Source organism: Leucoraja erinacea, chromosome 19, assembly GCF_028641065.1.
Source record: "Leucoraja erinacea ecotype New England chromosome 19, Leri_hhj_1, whole genome shotgun sequence".
Classification (NCBI taxonomy): domain Eukaryota; kingdom Metazoa; phylum Chordata; class Chondrichthyes; order Rajiformes; family Rajidae; genus Leucoraja; species Leucoraja erinaceus.
The window spans coordinates 23,106,111-23,131,183 of NC_073395.1; the positions used below are offsets into that span (position 1 = coordinate 23,106,111).

At 47.9% G+C, this 25,073-nt stretch overlaps 1 protein-coding gene across 1 annotated transcript in view; it reads right to left on the reverse strand.

The window, feature by feature from the left end:
• The window catches only part of LOC129706383 (SLIT-ROBO Rho GTPase-activating protein 1-like), a 150,128-nt gene that overhangs the window by 37,936 nt on the left and 87,119 nt on the right, over nt 1–25,073 (reverse strand). Inside the window, 8 exon segments of the mRNA XM_055650661.1 lie at nt 4,402–4,504; nt 7,367–7,394; nt 8,630–8,714; nt 9,061–9,258; nt 13,075–13,176; nt 16,625–16,846; nt 19,397–19,525; nt 24,638–24,716. Coding sequence (XP_055506636.1) covers nt 4,402–4,504; nt 7,367–7,394; nt 8,630–8,714; nt 9,061–9,258; nt 13,075–13,176; nt 16,625–16,846; nt 19,397–19,525; nt 24,638–24,716 — 946 coding nt within the window.

The window sequence follows — 25,073 nt, forward strand, 5'->3', positions numbered from 1 at the left end:
TAGGCTTCCTAAGAGGTGCTTTTAGAATGATTGTGTTCAGAGCAAGCATGAGATACCAGACAACTTGAAAAATCTGCCTTTACAATCATCCCTGTATTTGGTTAGAAGGCTTTGGTTAATGAAAGCAGAATCGCAAGGAGGAAAATTAAGCTTAGCAGCAGGTGGAATGTTTGCAAAAGCCCAGCGGACGGCACCATCTACAAATCCTCCCGGCACCCTTTGGCATTGAACGGTGGTGCCCGTGACGAAGGGGCCAAGTTCATAAGTTCTAGGTGCAGAATTAGGCCATTCAGCCCATCGAGTCTACTCCACCATTCAATCGTGGCTGATCTATCTTTCCCTCTCAACCCCATTCTCCTGCCTCAGGAGTTGCTGCATCCTCACAGAATGCAGACCCAGGGAGCACATGCTGGGTAAAGGGGGCGACCATTTAGGATGGCGACAAGGTCTTCAATGCTTATGAATCCTGGGAACTACGAACGGCAAGAGATTGAGTATCAATTGGAAGATTTTCAGACATTGACCTTACGAGTATGAGATCATGAGAGGAATAGATCGGGTAAATGCACAGTCTTTTACCTAGAGTAGGGGAATGGAAAATAAGAGGATGTATGTTTAAGATGAGGGGGGAAAGATTTAATGGGACCCTGAGGGGCAACTTTTTTTACACAAAGGGTAGTAGGTGCATGGAACTAGCTGCTGGAGCAGGTGGTTCTCTGTCACATGTAACGTGGTTACAAAGAGAACATAAAAACACCGTACAGATAGCATCCATAGTCAGGATTGAACCTGGGTCTTTGGCGCTGTAAGGCAGCAACTCTACACTGCTCCACCTGTTAATGTGGCTAACAGAACCTCTGCCTCATGACTCAAACGGCCCAGCCCCGACCACCAGCAATAGGCAGACGCCAAGTTGTTAACATTGGCAGCACAGAAGAGCTGTTGCCTCACAGTGCCTGAGACACCGGTTCGATCCTGACGTCAGGTGCTGCAGGTGTGTGGAGTTTGTACGTTCTCCCACATCCCAAAGACGTACAGAATGACAGATTGTCAATAGCACCTTTAGACTTTTTAGAGACACAGCGTGGAAACAGGCCCTTCGGCCCACCGAGTTCGCGCTGACCAGTGATCACCCTGTATGCTAACATTATCCTGCACACTAGGGATATTTGTTTTACTATTTTACCGAAGCCAATGAACCTACAAACCTGTACGTCTTTGCAGTATGGGAGGAAACCGGAACACCCTAAGAAAATCCACGCGGTTACAGGGAGAACATACAAACTCGTACAGCCAGCACCTGTTGTCAGGATCGAACCCCGGTCTCTGGCGCTGTAAGGCAGCAACTCTACGCTGTGCCACTGCGCCACCCTAGTATGTACACGAGTGGTAGGATCTGGGATAAAGTAGTGGAAAAGTCGGGAGAACAAAAGATGATTGGTATAAACTGGTCAGCACGGACCAGTGGGCTGAAGGGTCTCTTTTTGGGCTGTATGACTTTATGACTAAATTAGCAACCCCTTATTCTCAAATAATGGCCCCAATATTCCAGTTTTCACACCACAGGAAACATCCTCGTTATAGAAAGGGATTTTCCAAAATATCGCAAACCAAGAAGTCAAATCTTCTCACAATTTTATTGATAGGATCAGAACTCGTTTCTCTAGACTCCAGGAAATATTTGTCTAACCTACTCACTCGCTCGTTGTAAGACAAGCTTCATTTTCCAGGAACCTAACACAAGTAGATAGAGAGATAAAGAAGAGACTTGGTATGCTTGCCTTCATCGGCTAAGGCGTTGAGTATGAGAGTCAAGAAGACATGTTGCAGCTTTATCAAACTTTAGTACGGCCGCATTCGGGTTAATGTGTGGAGATTTGGTCATCCCGTTACTGTGAAGATATGGAGGCTTTGTAGAGGGTGTGGAAGAGGTGCACCAGAATGGTGCCTGGATTAGAGGGCATTAACTACAAGGGGAGGCTGGACAAACATTGATCATTTTCTCTGGAGCGTCAGAGGTTGAGGTGAGACCCGATAGAAGCATATAAAATTATGAGAGGCAAAGAAATGATAGACAGAACCTTCTCCCCCAGGGTGGAAATATCAAAGACTACAGGGCTTAGCTTTAAGATCAGAGGGGGAAAGTATAAAGGAGATGTGTGGGGCTTTTTTTACAGAGAGTGGTGGGTGCCTGGAACGTGCTGCCAGGGGTGGTAGTTGGAGCAGATACGATAGTGGTGTTTAAGAGGCTTTCAGATAGGCACATGGATATGCAGGGAATGGAGGGATATGAACCACATTCAGGCAGAGCAGGTAAGCATCATATTCGGCACAGACATCGTAGGTCGAAGATTCTATTCCTGTGCTGTATTGTTTTACGTTCTAAGAAGCAACATTAGTGACATTGGCATTAACAAGGTCCTTGACTTACTCAATAGCCAAGTTCAGAGATCGGTTCCTTATTGAGGTGAGGTGTTAAACAAATCCCTCCACAATCCAAAATGGATTTGGATGCAAAAGGTTTAAAGTGGGACACAAATATTATTTTAAGAAAAAGTAACGTCACAAATTCCCAACACCGAACTATTGTAGTGTGAGAGGTTGCAGTCCCTGTTTGATTATCTGAAGGGGCTGCTCCTCAAGATTTGGTTGCATTTCAACTCCAGCCAGTACGGAGGGGGGAGGGCCAGACGGACTTGTCAGTTTGCTCCTGGGCCTGGTCAAGATGACCATTCACGAATCCAGGCAGCGGGCAGTCGAGGGTTCTGCCCGAGTCGACTGCCTGCCCCTCTTCTGGGCATACGTCTGTGCCCACGTGTCCCTGGAGAGGGAGCGTGCGCGGTGTGTCCACGGCGACTCTGGAAGCGTTCCGTGAACGCCGGTCACCGCGGGAATTGGGTCAAGTGCGTCGTGGATACGGGCGACAACGTTGCAATGTGATGATTGATTGATGTTTGTAAACTAACGTGGAGTTTTGATCTTTCCAGTACTTTGTACCTGTGAGTATTAAATAATTGTCACTTCATTATCACATGTGACACGCCACAGTGGAATTCTTTGTTTTGCATACCACACACAAGGTATGCCGAGAGTTGCCACGTATAGGGCACTGACAGAGTTCCAGAGTATTAATGTTTAAGGAACTGCAGATGCTGGAAAATCGAAGGTAGACAAAAATGCTGGAGAAACTCAGCGGGCGAGGCAGCATCTATGGAGCGAAGGAAATAGGCAACGTTTCGGGCCGAAGTTTCGGCCCGAAACGTTGCCTATTTCCTTCACTCCATAGATGCTGCCTCACCCGCTGAGTTTCTCCAGCATTTTTGTCTATTTATAGAGTATTAAACCTACTTGTTAAGGAACACAAAACACTGGGCCATTGCAAACATTCCCAGACACAGTTAGTTTGTTTATGTTTGTTTGAACCCAGGCAGAAATGCAATAATGGTGTGGTACAATTCTAAACCGCATCACACCAGCACTATACCTGGTATCTTGTGTGAGAATTTCTTCGTCCTCTGCTAGATGCAATGTTAGGAGTGCAGGACGAAAAGAGAACAGTGAGAGAAAGCAGCAAATATAGTGAGGACACAAAGATACAGGTTCCCATCATGGGTTTGAATATAATGGAGGTCCTTCCGAGCATTGTTTTCAATAATTAATCTCCCATTGCCCCCATAGTTTGTAGGATACCATTATATTCAGGTCAGGGGGGGAGAGGAGGCATCTAGCAATAGGCAGATTTGAATACCATGGGCTTCCACAAGATCAAGAATGACGATGCTTAGCTCACACGTGAATTTCGAGATGGAGACGCAAGGAACTGCAGATGCTGGTCGCCGGATTTTAGCGTTGAACATAAAGTGCTGGAGTACATCAGCGGGTCAGGCAGCATCTCTGGAGGATGTGGATAGGTGATGTTTTGGGCCGGGACCCTTCTTCATCCAATTTTGAGAGAGGTTGGCCTCTCCGTTCACTGGATGTTCAATAGAAACAACAAAACAAGAGGACATTTCGAAAGCAAGGCCAAATTCACCACTGGTGTTTCAGCTTCTAAGATCGGGTGGGGGGGGGGGGGGGAAATAGAACAGCATCACGGTTTCCATCTCATTGTAAATGCACTTCGAAGATGCGTTTGAGATTTGAAAAAGCATGCCACTCTTGACTTGAGGAAGCATGTTATAAAGAGAGGTGTAGAGACAGGGCCTCAGAAAGGTTTGAACATAGTGGCATTTCTCAAGCTCCCGTTTCTGAATGGGGAAACACTTCCACCCAGACGATGTGGGAATTGAGACCAGCCTGGTGCTTCTGCGGAGAGGTGCAGCTTGAGGATCAGGCCATTATATTCACAGAGGCAGGTTTGACAGAGACCCTTCACCATTAGGACTTTCAGCACCCGTGTACCTTGACGAATGTTTCCAAGTCCCCATTAAACAACTTAGCATTATACTCTGAGCGAGGCCTGGTCTTCCGGGCTTTCTGAGGTTTAGGGGGAACATTTGGAGGCCTGGCAGGAGGATGGAACAAAGTTTGAGAACAGAAACACCCGACGTCCCCGGGAGCAACCAATACATCAACAGTCCGCACCCTAGGAGTGGCTGCAGGCCGCCCAACAACCCACAACATTAGACCACAATCATCTCAACACATTTTAGTAGTTGGAGCACACATTACAGAAACGTTTTATTCATGGATCATATTTACAGATGACCAGAGCTCAACCCATTCCTTCTCTGCAGAGATGCTGCCTGTCCCACCTAGTTACTCCAGCTTTCTGTGTCCAACGTAGTGCTCCCTTGATAATACGTTCAGTCCCTTCCTCTGCCATTCCTTGTATCTCCATGAGTAATTTTCCCTTTTGGTCTCTCCTCTCCCAATCCTTTTCCTGCCTACGTTCCCAAAGAAAGTCCCTCAACTCTATTTTAGGTTTGCTGACAGTCCTTCCTTAGTTTAGAGATACAGCACTGAAACAGGCCATTCAGCCCACCGAGCCCGTGCCGACCAGCGATCCCCGCACACTAACACTACCCTACACACACTAGGGACAATTTACACTTTTACCTGCAATCCTGTACTTTGTTGGAATGTGGGAGGAAACAGGAGAACCCGGAAAAAACCCACGAAGGTCACATGGAGAACGTACAAACTCCGTAAAGACAGCACCCATAGTCAGGATCCAACCCAGGTCTCTGGCGCTGTAAGTCAGTAACTCTAATGCTGCGCCACTGTGCTGCCCCTCTGAGCATTCTGCAAAGTGTGGTCTTCACCAGCAATTGAATTGATTGAAAGATACAGCGTAGAAACAGGCCCTTCGGCCCATCGAATCCACGGCGACCATCAACCACCCATTCACACTAGTTCTATGTTATCCCATTCATGCACCCACTTCCTACACACCAGGGGCAAATTTACAAAGGCCAATTAACCTACAAACCCGCACGTCTTTGGGATGTGGGAGGAAATTGGAGCGCCTGGATGAAACCCTTGTGGTCACAGGGAGGGTTAAACTCCACACAGACACACAGCGTCAGACTTTAAAGACAGGCCCCTCGGCCCAGAGTCCGTGCCCCCCACTGTACACTGGCACTATCCTACACACTAGGGAACTATTTACAATTTTACCAAAGCCAATTAGTCTACAAACCTGCACGTCTTTGGAATGTGTGAAAAAACCGGAGCACCCGGAGAAAACCCACACGGTCACAGGGAGAACGTGCAAACTCAATACATCAATGCTAGCATCAAGAGATTGTGTCCTTCAGGTTCTGCTAAACCAGTTCAGCATTATCGTACATTCAAGAACACAAGAGTGCCTGGGCAACTCAGTGTCAGGCAGCATCTCTGGAGAACATGGATCGGTGACATTTCGGAGCTGAAGCTGGCAAAGGGGACAAAGCATGGCAGGTAATAGGTCGACACAGGTTTGAGTGGCAGAACACAGACCAAAAATGAGAAAGGAAGGAAGGTGTGAGACGGGAAGCGAGGCCCCTCCCTCTGCAAATCATCCCTGCACTCACTCCCTCTCCGCCCAAACCACCCCCTCCCAAGCACCTCCCTCTGCAACCGCAGCAGATGTAAACATGTTTGGGTAAGTTGCAACCCAGTGGTATCAACCTTGAATTGTCTAACTTTAGGTAACTTCTACGTACCCTCCCCTCCAGTCCCCTCCCCCCCCCCTCCCCCAACTGTGTTGGTTAACCAGTTCCACAGTTCACAACGAGGTATCCCTCATGGGATCACACCGTCCCTGGACAACAATCAGTCTCTCAGGGATCCTCCCTACGAGGTCATCAAAGGCCTCAATATGTCCTCTTTGTTTCCTGCTTCCAGTCCCCCCCAAATCCTACCCCTCCCCCCCCCCCCCATAATGAGTTATAGGTTCCTGACTCAGAACGTCATCTATCCATTTTCTCCAGAGATGTTGCCTGACCCGCTGAGTTACTCCAGCACTTTGTGACTATCTACCCGTGAGACAGGTTTGAAGAGAAGTGGATTGTAAATCCAGGAGGAGGAAATTAGCAGGCGGGGGGGGGGGAAGAGGTTGAGAGGTTACCTAAAATTGGAGTATTCAATGTGTAGGAAGTAACTGCAGATGCAGGTTTACACCAAAGATTGACAAAAAAGTCTGGAGTAACTCAGCGGGTTAGCTGTCCTGGGCCTCCTCCACTGTCAGAGTGAGGCCACACATAAATTGGAGGGACAGCACCTCATATGTCACTTGTGCAGCTTACAACCCAGCGGTATAAACGTTGATTTCTCTAATTTCAGGTAACTCCTGCATTCCTTTTCTTCCCTCTCTCCCCTTCCCACCCCCACCAAACCCGTCCCTCTAGGTCCATTGTTCCCATCCTTGTATCCTTGTCATTAGCACATCTTACCCAGCCAACAATGGTCTGGAGAAGGGCCAAGACCCAAAACGTCACCTATTCCTTTTCTCCAGAGATGCTGCCTGACCCGCCGAGTTACCCCACCATTTTGTGTCTATCTTTGGTGTAAACCAGCATCTGCAGTTTCTTCCTGCACTACAATGGGCCATTATGGACTCCACCCTCCCTGGTGACCGTCTGTTGCCGGCCCCGTTGTGTTCTGGCCTTCTCTATCTTTCAGCCAGAGATTTTGGCTTCAGTTCCAAAACGTCACCTATTCCTTTTCTCCTGATATGCTGCCTGACCCGCGGAGTTACTCCAGATTTTTTGTGTCTATCTTGGAGAATTCATTGTTCATCATGTCATACACCTAGTAGTTCAGACGCACATGAAATATGGAGCCATCACGAGATATCCACGAACAAAGCCTGTGGTGGGATGGCCAGAGTGGAGACACATGCACACATTTACGGGCAAAGAAACAAATGCAAACTGGTGCCTACCTTGTGGTGATGAAGTCACTTTTCTGACCTAGAGAGAATGGAAAGAATGGAAATGGACCTTTAGACCTGAGGAATGTAGTTGGGGTTCAGGATGCTGGGGGTCATACAAATTGCAAACAAGGGTTCACCACAACACGCTGCCCTTGCCCCCCATCCACAGGCCAGGCTGGGTGATTTGGTTTAGGAACAGCTCCATCCAGGACCGCAAGAAACGACAGAGAATTGTGGACGTAGCCCAGAGCTTCACACAAACCAACCTCCCTTCCATCGACACCACGTGTACTTCACGCTGCCTTGGCAAGGCCACCAGCATAATCAAGGACCAGTCTCATCCCGGTCACTCCCTCTCCTCCCCTCTCCCATCAGGCAAGGGGTACAGAAGTGTGAATACACACACCTCCAGATTCAGGGACAGTTTCCTCCCATCTGTTATCAGGCAACTGAACCATCCTATCAACTAGAGAGTGGCCCTGATCTCCCATCTACCTCATTACAGATCCTCGGACTATCTTTAATCGGACTTTGCCTTGCTCTAAATGTTATTTATTTTATCCATATCTGTTCACTATGGATGGCTTGATTGTAATCATGTATAGTCTTTCTGCTGACAGGTTAAAAAAACAGCTTTTCACTGCGCCTCAGTACACATGATAATAAACTAAACTAAAGAATTTTGTTTATATGTTATCCAGTCTAATTATACTAAACAAGTGTGTATTCACGTGTAGAGTGGATGTGGAGAGGATGTTTCCACTAATGGGAGGGTCTAGGGACAAAAGTTATAGCTTCAGAATGAAAGGATATTCCTTTAGGAAGTAGATGAGGAGGAATTTCTTCAATCAGAGGGTGGTGAATCTGTGGAATTCATTGCCACAGAAGGCTATGGAGGCCAAGTCAATGGAAGAAATCATTGGATTCTTGATTGGTAAGGTTTTCAGGGCTTATGCCTTATGAGAAGGCAAGAGAATGGGGTTGAGGGGGAGAGCTAGATCAGCCATGATTGAAAGGTGGAGGAGACATGATGGGCCAAATGGCCTAATTCTGCTCCTATCACTTATGAACATGAACAGTAGAAGCTATATCCTGTACTTTATGCTTTTATCCTGTATCTTATAAATGATCTGCCATTGTTCTGCCTATAAACAGCTTGAATGTAATCATGTGCAGCCTTCCCACTGACTGGATAGCATGCAACAAAAAAGCTTTTCACTGTATCTCGGTACACGTGACAATAAACTAAACTAAAAGTATTTGGAGACTTACCTTCTCCCAGGGTGTGGTGAAGCAGGTCGTGCTTGGCTTGTAGCTTCATGATGAGATTGCTGCCTTCCAGGTATTCTTTAAACTTCTGTTGAGCACAAAAGCAGTGGGAGGTTAGGAGCTGGCACAAGAGACTCTGTGCCAGAGGTCCGCATGAGTACAAAATGTGAATCCCACCCAACCTCATCAAACACCTTTGCATGTCTTTCATTCATTTGTGCTAATATACGTTGTATATCTCTCGTTTTCCTTTCCACTGACTCTGTCTGAAGAAGGGTCTCGACCCAAAACGCCACCTATTCCTTTTCTCCAGAGATGCTGCCTGACCCGCTGCATTGCTCCAGCTTCTTGTGCCTGCCCCCATTGAGATGCTGACGCCACAGTTAGTTCGGGGCGGTGACCGAGACGTCGGGACCAGCAGGTGGACCACTCACCATGAAGTAGAACTGCTCCGTCTCCTGTTGGTTTGCTCGTCTCTTTGCGATGCTCGGTTTGCTCATGTAGGTCTCAGACACGGTGGACTTGACAGACTCTGTCGAGCGACTGTGCTGGAAGCACTCAGACACGTCGTAATCCTCAATGGTCACCATGTCTTGTATCGTCTGCAAGGTGGCCTCCATTGTCTTCTTAACCTGAGCAACAAGAGACAAAGGCTTTAGGTTTATGTGTTACGTTTACCGAAGTACAGTGAAAAGCTTTGTTTCCCACGCTGTCCAGGATCTCAGGACCACACAAGCTCCTCCACCACGACAAGGTGACAATCCATGGAGAAGAATCAGGTCAGATATACTGTACATAAATACATCAGTTCAAACTCAATAATAAGATAGTTCAACAGTGCTGTATTTGTCACATATGCAACTGCATAGTGAAATTCTTTCTGCACATATTACACATGTAGGCGGCGCATTTATTCAAAGTCCTAAGTCCAGTCGGCCCACGTGCTTCATGTACTGGTGCCGTTCCCATCAACCGATGTCCGATATAGTGGGGGAGTCTAGGACCAGAGGGGGCAGCCTCAGATTGAAATGCTTTTGGCACATTGGCCTTGGTTAGTCAGAGAATTGAGTATAAAAGTCGGCATGTCATGTTGCAGTTATACAAGATGAAGTTTGAGTATTTTCTTCAGTTTTGAGCTTCTTGCATTTTGAAAGTGTGCAGCAGAGGAGATTTACGAGGATGTTGCCAGGACTCGAGGGCCCGGGCCATGTGGAGAGGTTGGGCACGCTAGAGTGCAGAAGGATAAGGGGTGAACTTATAAAGGTGTATAAAATCATGAGGGGAACAGATTGGGTAAACACACAGGGTATTTTGACCAGAGTTGGGGAATTGAGAACCCGAGGGCATAGGTTTAAGGTGAAGGGGAAAAGTTTAGTTTAGAGCGTGGAAACAGGCCCTTTTGCCTACCAAGTCCACGCTAACCAGCGATCTCCGCACACTCACTGTCCTCCACATACTAGAGCCAATTTACAATTATAACAAGTCAATTCACCTACAGATCTGTATGTCTTTGGAATGTGGGAGGAAACCAGAGATCCTAGAGAAACCCCACGTAGGTCACGGGGAGAATATGCAAACTCTGTACAGACAAGTACCCATAGTCAGGATCAAACCCGAGTCTAGGCAGCAACTCTACTGCTGCACCAATAGGAACCTGATGCTGATTCCAAAAACGACATTAAGAGGTATTTCCTTGATGAAGAACAAACAGAATTAAGGGTTAAACAAAATTGGAAAAAAATCCAAACGGGATGGTTTGGCAATTAGGGCTGAATGGCCTCGCCTCCTGCTGCACATTTCCAGTCTCATGAGGTAGCACTGGATGTGCAAGGACATTTCTCTGGCAGGCCCAGCCAGAATGTGTGTGTGTGTGTGTCGGCATGTGGCTGGCTGCCAGCCCGGGGCTCCAGGGCAGGCAGGGGGAGATGTGCGAGGGTGTGTCGCCACTTACAGCTGAACGCATGTCCCCGGAGCAGGGCTTGGATCCATGTGATCAGCTCCGGAGCCAGGACATTCCGACCGAGCCAGGACACAGCAACAACAGATGCTGAATGAGACAGCAGATCCGACAGGGCTGGGAAAAAACCCTGCCAGACTTGTTCATCGTCAATGGGGAAAGGAGTGGGGATTAGAATGTGGGAGGGGAGATGAAAGGGGAAGGAGGTGGTGGGGAGGAGAGAACAAGGAGCGAGAGGGGGAGGAGGGGCGGGACAGAGAGGGCGCGGGGGAGAGAGAGCGAGGGGGATTTCGGAATGGATAGGGCTTGTGGGGAAAAGGGGGTTTGATGGGAGAAGGGGGAGAGATTGGGTGTGAGGGATGGGAGTGAATGGGGGGGGTGGGAGTGAGTGGGGGGGGGGGGGGGGAGAGTGAGTGGGGGGGGTGGGAGTGAGTGGGGGGGGGGGGTGAGTGGGGGGGGGTGGGAGTGAGTGGGGGGGGGGGTGGGAGGTGAGTGGAGGGGGGGGGTGGGAGTGAGTGGGGGGGTGGGAGTGAGTGTGGGGGGGGGTGGGAGTGAGTGGGGGGGGGGGGGGGGTGGTAGTGAGGGGGGGGGGGGTGGTGAGGGAGAGGAGGGTGTATTACGAGAGAGAGGGGGCCGGGGGGAGAGAGGAGAGCAAGATCAGAGGGAGAGGGGTTGTGTGGAGAGTCACCTGACACCTATTTACAACGTGAATGGGAGACATTTGGAACAGCAAGAGTTGCTGCCTCACAGCGCCAGAGACCCAGGTTGAATCCTGACTATGGGCGCTGTCTATACAGAGTTTGTACGTTCTCCGCATGACCACGTGGGTTTTCTCCGGGTGCTCCGGTTTCCCATGTCCAAAGACATGCAGGTTTTAGGTTCATTTGGCTTCAGTAAAATTGTAAATAGCCCCTAGTGTGTGTAGGAGGAGTGCTGGTGTAACGAGGACAGCTGGTCGGTGTGGGCTCGGAGGGCTGAGTGGGCCTGTTTCTGCACTGTATCTCACAACTAAACCAAACTAAGCTTGGCGTCCCCGCGGCTGACACAACTCGAGACGTTCGCGCTGTGTTCACTCCAGCTGTGGGGGACGCAATGTGCCTCTCCCAACCTCTCCAGTTAAAATTAGCAGCGGGAGAAGAGGCCAAGGCTGGGGTCATGGTTCACATCTGCAGATGTGCAGCAGGATCGCCAGATGTGATGGACGGCTGCCAAATCATTCCTGCACTTTAGTTTAGTGATACAAGCTCGGGCAGGCCCTTCGGCCCACCGGGTCCATGCCGACCTGCGATCCCCATACACTAACACTATCCTACACACACGAGAGAGACAAGTTACAAATTTTCTGAGGCCAGTTAGCCTACAAACCTGTACTTGTTTGGAGTGTGGGAGAAAACCAGAGCACCTAGAGAAAACCCACACAGGTCACAGGGAGAACGGACAAACTCCGTACAGACATCACCTGTAGTCCAGATCAAACTCAGGTCTCTGGCACTGTGAGGCAGCAGTTCTACCGCTGTGCCACCGCGGTTAAGATCTTTTAAGGAGGAACGGCCACTGGGCAGGGAAGCTCAAAAAATGCTTGGCTTGGATTCGATGGCGCGGCTATTTTAGAGATTCAGCAATGAAGCAGGCCCTTCTTATCCTATACCCCCCCCCCCCCCCCCTGTGCCGCACCTGGACTCACCAATCTCTCCCCTAGCCTTCACCTATGGGGCAGCGCAATGGCAGAGAACCAGGCGCTGTCTGTACAGAGTTTGTACGTTCTCCCCGTGACCACGTGACTCCGATTTCCTCCCATTCTCCAAATACGTACAGCTTTATAAGATTTATACGTTAATTGGCTTCTGTAAATTCTAGTGTGTAGGATAGTGCTAGTGTACAGCCTGATCGCTGGTTGGCGGGGAATCGGTAGGCAGAAGGGACTATTTCCACACTGTATCTCTGAAGTCTAAAGTAAAGTCTCAAGTTTACATTCCTTCCTCCAGCTTCACAATTTGCAACTTTAGACTTTAGAGGTACATGCTGGAAACAGGCCCGTCAGCCCACTGAGTCTGCGCTGACCAGCAATCACTCGTACACTCGTTCGATCCTACACGCTAGGGATAATATACAGAAGCTAATTAACCTACAAACCTGCCCTCGAAGTGTGGGAGAAAACTGGAGCACCCAGAGGAAACCCACGCTGTCACAGAGAGAACGTGCAAACTCCATCCAGATAGCACCCGTAGTCAGGATCGAACCTGGGACTCTGGCGCTGTGAGGCAGCAACTCTACCGCTGTGCATGGACAAGCTGGGCCGAAGGGCCTGTTTACGTGTTGTGTGACTCCACGGCTCAATGTGGGAGGAAACCGGGGAAACTGGAGATCAGGGATAACGTGCAAACTCCACACAGAAGCGAGGATTGAACCTGGGTCTTTGGCACTTTGGGGCAGCAGCTGTGGCACTGGCAACAGCTGGAAAGCGAGAGGGAGGGAAACGCTGCAAACTCACCTCCTCGTTCTCAATCTTCAGTGTGGTCAGTCTGGATTGTAGCTGTTGGTACCGCAACATCAGTTCTGCCTGCACAGGTTGCTGAGCACTAACCTGGCACACCTGCAGAAGCAATCAAAACATTACTCACCAGCTCCAACAAGGGGGTGTAGACACAAGGAACTGCAGATGCTGGTTTACCAAAAAAAAGACACAAAGTGCCGGAGGAATTCAGCGGGGGTCAGGCGACATCTCTGGAGAATGTGAAGATGTGCCGTATTGGGTCGGGACCCTTCTTCAGATGCTGAAAGCTGTATCCCTTCATTGTCACTTCTTCCCCAGCCAACAATGGCCATTTATGGACCACACCTTTCCTTGGTCATCTGTTGTGGCCATGCTTTGTTCTGGCCTTTTCCTACCTCCGATTCCCTCCCCTCTACTTTGAGTCTGACGAAGGGTCCCGACTCGAAACGTCACCTATCCATGTTCTCCAGAGATGCTGCCTAAGCTGAGTTACTCCAGCACTTTGTGTCTATCCTCTGAAACTCTTGTTTTGCCTTCTCTCACAATGGAAAGAAATCTATTAAGGCGATTCGAAAAGCAACTGGCTCACAACACACCTGAATGAATGGGAGTTCATGTTACAGTTACACAAAACATTGCCGAGGCCACATTTGGACCACATACTGGGTTCAGTTTTGGTCACCCTATTATAGCAAATATGTCGTCAAGCCAGAATGAGTACAGAGAAGATTTACGAGGATTTTGCCAGGACTTGAGGGCCTGAGCTACAGGGAGAGGTAGAGCAGGCTGGGACATGGAGTGGAGGAGGATGAGGGGTGATCTTCTAGACGTGTATAAGATCATGAGGGGAATAGATAGGGTAGATGCACAGTCTTTTACCCAGAGTAGGGAAATCTAGAACCAGAGAACATAAGTTTAGGGTGAGGGAGGAAAGACTTAATAGGAATCAAAGGGGCAATTTGATTTTTACACTAAGTCTTTGGATTTAGAGATACAGACCCTTCGGCCCACCAAATCCATGCTGACCAGGACGTCTGTGATGGGGCTTCGTTCTGGACTTATGGTGTGTCCCTAATTTTCCCCATTTCTCTTCCTGACCTTGGAGCTGCCCACAAAAGTGATTCTGCTCATCTCTGCTCTCCTACCCAGCCCTCTCACCTCCCTTATCCTACTACACACTGGGGACAATTTACAATTTTTTTTTTTTTTTTTTAAACCAAAGTCCCTTAACCTACAAACCCTGTTCGGAGTGTGGGAGGAAACCGGAGCACGCGGTGAAAACCAACACGGTCACAGGGAGAACGTATAAACTCCATACAGACAGCGCCCGTTGTCAGGATCAAACCTGGGTCTCCGGCGCTGTAAGGCAGCAACTCTACCGCTGCGCCACTGTGCCACGAAGGGGCGGTGGGTGTGTGGAACGAGCTGTCAAGAAGAAGTAGTTGAGGCGGGTAGACAAAAATGCTGGAGAAACTCAGCGGGTGAGGCAGCATCTGTGGAGCGAAGGAAATAGGCAACGTTTCGTCCCGAAACGTTGCCTACTTCCTTCGCTCCACAGATGCTGCCTCACCCGCTGAGTTTCTCCGGCATTTTTGTCTACCTTCGATTTTCCAGCATCTGCAGTTCCTTCTCAAACAAAGTAGTTGAGGCAGGTGTGTTTACAACATCAAAAATATATTTGGGCAGGTATGTGGATACAAAAGGTTTAGAGAGATGTATGGGCCAAATGCAGGCAGGTGGGACTGGTGTAGATGGGGCATGTTGGTCGGTGTGGGCAAGCTGAGTTGAAGAACCAGTTTCCACGCTGTGTGACTCTTTGACCCCTAGTGTACATAAACAATAGCTGTGGTTCTCGGTTCTTTAACCAAAGCACATCAGTGGGGGAATAACACAAAATAAACAATGACTCATCATGCTTCATACTGTCAGTATGCTGCGAATGAATTTAGCAGGGCAATCTGCAAACCAAAGACAATTGTATCGAGGCAGATTCTGCTTTGATAAATTAGGCTTTGCCCTTTTCTCACAGCTTTAAGTATTTACGCACTTCTCTTGTACCTCAAAGACTTCGAACCTTCTGGCAAATACGTTTTTGATTTAATGTTCTGTAAACAGGTCGCATGAAGCAGCATTTTGATCAAACAGACAAAACAGGCAGCGTTCCATCGGTTTGGAAAATGTTTACTTTAATGAGGCACAAAGTTCTCCTGACAAACAACCCCCAGTTTTAGTTTGCAGCAAGGGAAGAGGCCATTTGGCCCATCACGTCTATGCTGACCATTTTGCCCATCTATACCAATTCCATTTGCCCACGTTGTCTGCATCTTTAGACTTTCTTTTAGACTTTAGAGATACAGCGCAGAAACAGGCCCTTCTGCCCACTGTGTCCTGCTGACCAACATTCACCCCATACACTAGCACTATCCTACATGCTCGGGACAATTTACAATTTTTACAGAAGCCAATTAACCTACAGACCTGTACGTCTTTGGGATGTGGAAGACAACAGGAGCACCCAGAGAAAACCCACACGGTCACAGGGAGAACATACAAACACCGTACACACTGCACCCATAGTCAGAATCAAACCCAAGTCAATCTATGTTTTTCCTAATTGGGATCCATGTCTGAGGAAGGATGTGCTGGCATTGGAGAGGGTCCAGGAAGGTACAGGAGCCTGAAATCTGCAACATCCAGGTTCAGGAACAGCTTCTTCCCCACAGCCATCAGACTATTAAACACAACTTCAAACAAACTGTGAACTATAACAGCCTATTGCACTTTACCTGTGTATTTATGTGTGTGTATGTGTGTGTATATATATATGTATATATATATATATATATATTCTATGGTATATGGTCACACTAATCTGATCTGATCTGTATTCATGCCTAAAATATTCTGTTGTGCTGCAGCAAGCAAGAATTTCATTGCCCTATCTGGGACACCTGACAATAAACTCTCTTGACTTGTCTTGACTTGACTTGGAAAGGTTCACAAAAATGATCCAGTGGATGATTGGGTTAATGTATGAGGAGCATTTGATGGCTCTGGGCCTGTACCCGCTGGAGTTTAGAAAGATGAGTGGGTATCTCATTGAAATTACCGAATAGTGAAAGGCCTGGATATAGTGGATGTAGAGAGAATGTTTCCAGTTGTGGGAGTGTCCCGCATCAGAGGTCATAGCCTCAGAATTAAAGGACGTACTTTTAGAATGGAGATGAGGAGAAAATTCTTTAGACAGAGGGGCACGGGGGTGAATCGTTTGAACTAATTGCCACAGATGGTGGTGGAGGCCAAGTCAATGGGGATTTTTAAAGCAGAAATTGATAGGTTCATGATTTATAGGGGTCGTCAAAGGGAGAAGACAGTGGAATGAGGTTGAGAGGGAAAGATAGATCAGTCATGATTGAATGGTGGGGCAGACTTAGAACCCCATTCTCCTACGGTCTGCTGTTCCCACAGAACTGAGTGGATACCAATCAGCTCCATCCAGGGGGAATACCTCTGATATAAGTAAGATTATACACAGCAGAGGACTTACCTCGTCTCCCATGTGTGGCTGGAAGTCAAATCTGACTGGCGGGCAGAAAGCGGTGTGATACGTTTCCATAAACCGCTGCTTGTCGCTACGAGGGTCCAAGCTGTCCACCGCGTTCTCAATGATATCCAGACCCTCATGCCTGGAGGTCTCCAGGTTGTATTCTGCAGAGAGAAACGTCCTCAAGGCTCTGTTTAAGCTAGCATGATAGCCCAGGTCACAGCACTAGCACGGCAAGAGAGACAAAGACAGTGGATTAACGTCCAAGCCTTGAACCAGCATCGAGATTCTTTGCATCAGTAGCTCAAGACAACATCGCACAACTCCACAGAAACACCGTGCACTTTATCACCACAAGCCATTTGGGGATCTTTGATTGACTGGATGTGTGGATGTGGGTGTGTGTGGTGTGGATGTGTGTGTGTGTGGGTGTGTGTGTGTGTGTGTGTGTGTGTGTGTGTGTGTGTGTGTGTGTGTGTGTGTGTGTGTGTGTGTGTGTGTGTGTGTGTGTGTGTGTGTGTGTGTGTGTGTGTGTGTGTGTGTGTGTGTGTGTGTGTGTGTGTGTGTGTGTGTGTGTGTGTGTGTGGATGGGTTGATCGCTGGTCGGCGCGGGCCCAGTGGGCTAAAGGGCATCTATCCACGCCGCATCTCTAAAGTCTAAACTGATGTGCTACAATGCTAAGAACTGCACTCTGTATCTTCCCCTTTGTACCTATTGTACTGGAGTCCATTGTATTTATATATTGTATTATCTGATGTGATTGAATAGCGTGCAAAACAAATCTTGTTACTGCCTCTGAAAGTTGTACGTTACAATGTGTGAACTATATTCTGCACCTTGCATTAACTGCCCCGATTTCAGAACAGACTGCAGAAGCTGGAATCCTGCACAAAACACAAAGTGCTAGAGTAACTCAGCAGGTCAGGCTGCATCTCTGGAGAACATGGATCGGTGATGTTTCGGGTCAAGATCCTACTTCAGAAATGATTGTATAGCATACAAAGCAAAGCTTTGCAATGTACCTCGGTACACGTGTCAGTAATATACCTAAACCTATATCTAACCCTTTATTCTTTGGAGCACAGGGACTGAGGGGTGATGCTAATGAGGTGTATAACATCATGAGGGGCATAGGTAGGCAGTTTTTTTCTCAGGGTTGGGAATCAAAAATTAGAGCATAGGTTTAAGGTGAGAGGAGAAAGATTTAATCGGAACCCGAGGGACAACATTTTCTCGCAGAGAGTGGCATTATAGAACAAGCTGCCAGAGAAAGTGGTTGAGGCAGGTACAAGAACTATGGTTTAAAGACATTTGAACAGGTACATGGATAGGAATGTTTAGGATATCGGCCAATGGCAACAAGCCAACAGGCAAATGGGACCAGCTATCTTGGTCAGCATGAACGAGTTGTGCTGAAGGGCCTGGTTCCGTGCTGTGCGGCCCTGTGTCTCTATGACTATGGGAGTTTGCTTATAGTGGGTAAAGAGCAGGTATGTGGAGTTCGGCTGTAAATCAGCTACCATCTTATTGAAGGACAATACAGGCCTTTGCTTGCTAAATCTTATTTCTAAATAACACAATTGCTTCCTTTTCAAGCTGTCATAACAGCACAAAACAACACTTGTTGACAAAGCTTCTTGCTACGAACATAGGCTCCAATCACAATTAAAATTACTCCTCAGAATAGCTGTTCTGTCAGAGGGAAATAGCATGTATCAACAGCTTGGAACCAGTTTAAAGACAGATCTATATTAATTCTATTTATACACGCTGGTTAAAACCACTTGACACTATTCTGTCGCTTGAAGCTGCTTCCCGTCAATTCTCAAAGAAGGTTGCAGACAGTTTGATGCAATATCTTCTTCCAAAACAAAAGTGCTTATTGCTTAAGGGAATAGAGAGAGGATCAAGGAACTGCATGTGCTGGCTTACTAAAAAGACAAACACAAAGTGCTGGAGTAATTCAGCGGGTCAGGGAGCATCCCTGGGGAACATGGATAGGTGATGTTTCGGGTTGGGACCCTTCTTCGGACTGAATGTAAAGGTGGAGTGTGGGGGTGGGGGGGGGGGGGGGGTGAGAGCTGGAAGAGAGGAAGGGGCAGGACAAAGCCTGGGGAGTGATAGGTGGATACAGATGGAAGGGGGTTTGATAGACAGACGGTTGGTCAAAAGCCAGTGATGAAAAGACTAAAGGTGTGAGATAATGGTAGAAGAGTTGTGGATTGCAAAGCCAGAGGGAAACTGGTTGATTGATTACGAGAGGCAGCATGAAAACAGGCCCTTTGGCCCACGTCGACCATCAATCAACCCTTCACACTAGTTCTATGTTATCCCACTTTCTCATCCATTTCTTGCACACTAGAAGCAACTTACAGAGCCCAATTAACCTACAAACCTGCACGTCTATAGGTTGTGGGAAGAACCCTGAGGAAACCCATGTGACCACAGGAAAAATGTGCAAACTCCACACAGACAGCATCCAAGGTCAGGATTGAACCCATGTGTCTGGTGCTGTGAGGCAGCAGCTCCACAAGTCAACTCATGGTCAAGTCAACAATGGTGTGGGCTGCCCAGTGGCTTAACGGTAGAATTGCTGCCTTCTGGTGTGTGGATCGGCGCAGACTCGGTGGGCCGAAGGGCCTGTTTCCGTGCTGTATCTTTAAAGTCAGATGTCTCTTGACATACAATGGAAAACTGTTCCTTGGATAGCTTTCAATTTGATTTTGTAGTTCTTCCCATGGATGTCAAACCCAACCTGCCTTGTCCATACTTACATCGATTACATCCGCCAGGTCATGGATGTAGTATTTGAATACTGAGTTGTTGCTTGCTTCCAACGTTAACAGATATTCATTTCGTGCTTTGATGGACTTGAGCTTGTTCTCAGAGTATTTGGCTTGGCGCTACCACAGAAAGAAAACAAAGCAGAAGTTCTCCAAGTTAATAAATTACATACATCGGTGGTTAAACAGAGCAGTCAGTGACAAATTTATATCAGCCATGATCGAATGGCGGAGCAGGTTCGATAGGCTGAATGGCATAATTCCAACCTATGTCATGCTCTTATGAGTGTGTGTGTGTGTGTGTGTGTGTGTGTGTGTGTGTGTGTGTGTGTGTGTGTGTGTGTGTGTGTGTGTGTGTGTGTGTGTGTGTGTGCGCGCGCGTATATGATTTGTAATAGAAAAAAAATCCCATATGGTTAAAGTGCACATTATCAGATTTTATTAAAGGCCATTTTTATACATTTTGGTTTCACCATGTAGAAATTACAGCTGTGTTTATGCATAGTCCCCCCATTTAAGGACACCATAAAGTTTGGGACACATGGCTTCACAGGCATTTGTAATTGTTTCAGGTGTGTTTGCCTCCTTAATGCAGGCATAAGAGAACTCTCAGCACCTTGTCTTTCCTCCAGTCTTTCCTTCACCTTTGGAAACTTTTATTGCTGTTTATCAACACGAGGACCAAAGTTGTGCCAATGAAAGTCGAAGAAGCCATTATGAGACAGAGAAACAAGAATAAAATTGCTATGGACATCAGCCAAACCTTAGGCTTACCAAAATCAATTGCTTGGAACATCATTAAGAAGAAAGATAGCACTGATGAGCTTACTAATCGCAAAGGGACCGGCATGTCAAGGAAGACCTCCACAGTTGATGACAGAAGAATTCTCTCTATAGTAAAGAAAAATCCCCAAACACCTTTCCGACAGATCAGAAACACTCCTCAGGAGTCAGGTGTGGATTTGTCAATGACCACTTTCAGCAGAACACTTCATGAACAGAAATACAGAGACTACACTGCAAGAAGCAAACTACTGGTTTGCCGCAAAAAGAGGATGGCCAGGTTACAGTTTGCCAAGAAGTATTTAAAAGAGCAACCACAGTTCTGGAAAAAGGTCTTGTGGACAGATGAGATGAAGATTAACTTATATCAGAGTGATGGCAAGAGCTAAGTATGGAGGAGAGAAGGAACTGCCAAGATCCAAAGCATACCACCTCATCTGTGAAACATGGTGGTGGGGGTATTATGGTCTGGGCATGTATGGCTGCTGAAGGTACTGGCTCACTTATCTTCTTTGGTGATACAACTGCTGATGGTACAGGTGCACAACCTTTTATCCGAAGATCCAAATAACGAAAACCTCCGAATAGCGACATTTTTTCAGTCCTTGAAAAAAGGTCTTTGAAAACGTTCACCGAGGGCGGCCCGCAGAGGTGACAGCGGAACCTCCGGTCGGTCCTCGAAGAAAGGGGAACTAAATCCCCATTCATAAAAGAGAAGGTGAAGGTATATTGCGCGGGAGGGTTAATAATTGACAATATGCTGCTGTCTGCCCGCTGAGTTTAAAAGTTCCCACGGTAGACTCACGATACACAGTCTTGCGTGTGAACTTTTTAACTCAGCGGGCAGGGAGCAGCAGATTGTCGCTCCCTTCAGTTTCACCCCACCTACACCCCTCTGCTTCCTGGCCATGTGTGTGACCCCTTCCCTCCCCTCTCCAGCTCCCCGCCCATTGCACCGGCGTGGGGGCTTTGCACTGCTTCACGTCGGCAATGCCAGTCACCGGAGACGTCAGGACCAACGGGACACCGACCCCCAGGCCCACTGCAAGCACGGAGATCCCAGAGACCCACAGCCAGCAGCAGCCCAGCCCCGTTCCAACTCCAGAGGAAAACTGCAAACTAGCGGGAGACATCGGGACCACCAGAAGCCGCACCCCGATGGGCCGCTACGGCGACAAGTGGCAGTTTGCCCACAGCCCGAGCTGCGCCCTCTCATCGGGACACCGACCCCCAGGCCCACTGCAAGCACGGAGATTCCAGATCAGCAACTCCAGCCCAGCCCCGTTCCAACTCCAGAGGGGCAGCTGCTGCTGGTGTGCAAGGTGCGTCCTGTTCTTGGGGTGGCGCAGCTCGGGCTGTGGGCGAACTGCCACTTGTCGCCGTAGCGGCCCATCGGGGAGCGGATTCCTCTGGAGTTGGGGGTGGGGGGGGGGGGGGGAGGGGGAGGGGGGTATTGTGCTGTTTGATCGCCCCCTATAATCCCAGGGACAGGGAGACAGGACGTTCACCGAGGGCGGCCCGCAGAGGTGACAGCGGAACCTCCGGTCGGTCCTCGACGAAAGGGGAACTAAATCCCCATTCATAAAAGAGAAGGTGAGGGTACATTGCGTGGGAGAGTAGGAATCCCAAGACAAAGTTGAGTGAGCGTTCACCGAGGGTCGCCCGCAGAGGTGACAGCGGAACCTCGGGTCGGTCCTGGAAGAAAGGGGAACTAATTCACCTTCATAAAAGAGAAGTGGAGGGTATATTGCCCAGGAGGGTATATCGCCTACCTGGAAGAAACCAGACATTTTTGGCGCCTCTGCTGCACACGGATATAAGAGTGTGAAAATGTCGCCTTAAGCCGCCTTAGGGCATGTAGCCCCGCTAGGGTGACATGAGTGCGGGAGGTGATTCAATGCTGCGGTCACATTTACAAATTCAGGAATTCATTCAACACACTGCATTTCATACAGACATTTATTCTGCAAGAAAAAACTCCATTGAAGACTGAAACTCGCGACCGAGGAACTGCCGGGATCAAGGCGCAAACTCGCTACCTTGCGGATATGAGCCGGGCACTCTACCACCGAGCCAGCCATTAAAATCTACGCTAAAAAATTTCCATTCCGAAGACCGACAAATTCCAAATTACGAATTCCAAAGTTTCTGGTCCCAAGGCTGTCGGATAAAAGGTTGTGCACCTGTAGTAGCATAATGAAATCTGAAGTGTATAGACACATCCTATCTGCTCAAGTTCAAACAAATGCCTCAAAACTCATTGGCCGGCAGTTCATTCTACAGCAAGACAATGATCCCAAACATACTGCTAAAGCAACAAAGGAGTTTTTCAAATTGTCAATTCTTGAGTGGCCAAGTCAATCACCCGATCTGAACCCAATTGAGCGTGCCTTTTATATGCTGAAGAGGAAAGTGAAGGGGACTAGCCCCCAAAACAAAGCATAAGCTAAAGATGGCTGCAATACAGGCCTGGCTAAGCATCACCAGAGAAGACACCCAGCAACTGGTGATGTCCATGAATCGCAGACTTCAAGCAGTCATTGCATGCAAAGGATATACAACAAAATACTAAACATGACTGCTTTCATTTACATGACATTGCTGTGTCCCAAACATTAAGGCGCCCTGAAATGGGGGGGGGGACAATGTATAAACACTGCTGTAATTTCTACATGGTGAAACCAAAATGTATAAAAATAACCTTTATTAAAATCTGACAATGTGCACTTTAACCACATGTGATTTTTTCTATTACAAATTTCAAATTGTGGAGAACAGAGGAAAATAAATAAATTATGGGTCAATCATAATGAAATACCACAGGATTAAAAATGGCCTTTCCTATGATCCTTCTGAGCTAATTTGATCAAAATTGACCAAAATTTGACCAAATTTTAATACTTTTAAAATTTGAAGAAAAAAAAAATATTTTTAAGTTTATAAAACATTTGGGACACTTACTGATTTTGAAACTCCCTTACAAAATGTCAGCACCTAACCCACCACGAGTAGTTCACGCCTGGGTCGTTATGATCGCGGTGGTTGAATTTTTTTTTACATCGCGGTTAGTGCAAAAAAAACCCTGTATAAATAGCATTGACAACAGGAGGGACTGCAGAATGAGGCATCGTGAAAATAGGTCTGGAAACTAGAGTTTTATTTCATAATTTGAAGTTCTATTCATTATTCATTATTAAGTATTTCAATGGAAAGCTTAAACACAAAATATAAACAATAAATAAAGAAATAAATATTGAAACGGTTTGTTGACACATTTCAAACGTGACCAAAGGGGCTTCGCTACTCACGTTCTGCAGCAAAAACTTGGGACATGAGAAAACCATCTAATCGGGTAATAAATGATAAAAATCATAAGCATAATCAGAATATGGCTTATATAGAATTATTTAATTGCAAAATTCATGTAATCTTTCTGGTATAAATTAGCCTCAGGATTTGATGAATTCCTGCTTGAAAAATGCCACAAAAAAAAGGCAAGAAAATACAGGGACATTTCTGATATTTTTCTTTGTAAAAACAGATTTATTTATTTTTGCTTCATCTCATTATTTTGGCTATACACCTTGATCGATACTACTTAAAATACTGGATAGGAAACAATGGGAATATTACATAAAAAACAGGAAAATAACCTGGAAGTTTGGAGACATTCAGTTTCACTGCTGAGTGCAGTATTTACGGAAACACCCTTATATACACACACTGAAGATTTATTTTCTCATTTATATTGTTTGCAGGGTACCATGTTTACATATTCTATTGTGCTGATACAAGTAAGAATCTCATTGTTCTCTCTGGGAATATGACAATAAAATACTCTTGACTCTTGAAATAATTAAAAAAAATATTCCCTGATTAATTCTGGGGAATCCTTGATCCCAATGCAATCCATGTAAACTTTCACAGATTATCGATTACCCTGTGGGTGACACTTATTCACGTTCAGAGAATGGATTGAAATGCTTTAGCCAGGGCTACTGCGCAAGATGTAAAGCCTCCTCTAGGGTGCGATCTCCATCATTAGGGAAGGTGCGAGATGGAAGACCAGAGGTCCAAGGAGTGTTGCCTCCCACCCCACACAAGGAGCTGGGCCCTCCATTCCCTGCGCACCATTAGTTGAGTTTAGTTTAGAGAAACAGCGCAGAAACAGGCTCTTCGGCCCACCCAGTCCATGCCGACCAGCAATCACCCTGTGCACTAGCACTATCTATCCTACACACTGGGGACAATTTACAATTTTTTACCGAAGGCAAACTTGTATGTCTTTGGAGTGTGGGGGGCGGGGGGAAGAAACCGGAGCACCCAGAGAAAACCCATGTGGTCACAGGGAGAACATGCAAACTCCGTACAGACAGCACCTGCAGTCAGGATCAAACCTGGGTCTCTGGCGCTGTAAGGCAGCAACTCTACTGCTGCGCTGACCCCTACCTTCTCCTTCATTTTCTCCATCTTCTTCACGGAGCTCCTTCGCTGGTGCTTCTCCTCCAGACGCATACGGGGGGGGGGGGGGGGGGAGGAGGGGGGGGGGGGGGGGGGGGGGGGGGGGGAGGGAGAGAGGGGGGGAGGGAGAGAGGGGGGGGGGGGGGGGAGAGGGGGGGGGGGGGGGGGGGGGGGGGGGGGGGGGGAGAGGGGGGGGAGGGGGGGGGGAGGGAGGGGGGGGGGGGGGGGGGGGGGGAGAGGGGGGGGGGGAGGGGGGGGGGGGGGGGGGGGGGAGAGGGGGGGGGGAGAGAGGGGGAGGGGAGGGAGGGAGGGGGGGAGGTGGAGAGAGAGGGAGAGAGAGGGGGGAGGGGGAGGGGAGAGGGGGGAGGGGGAGAGAGGGAGAGAGGGGGAAGGGGAGAGGGGGGGGGGGGAGGGGGGAGGAGAG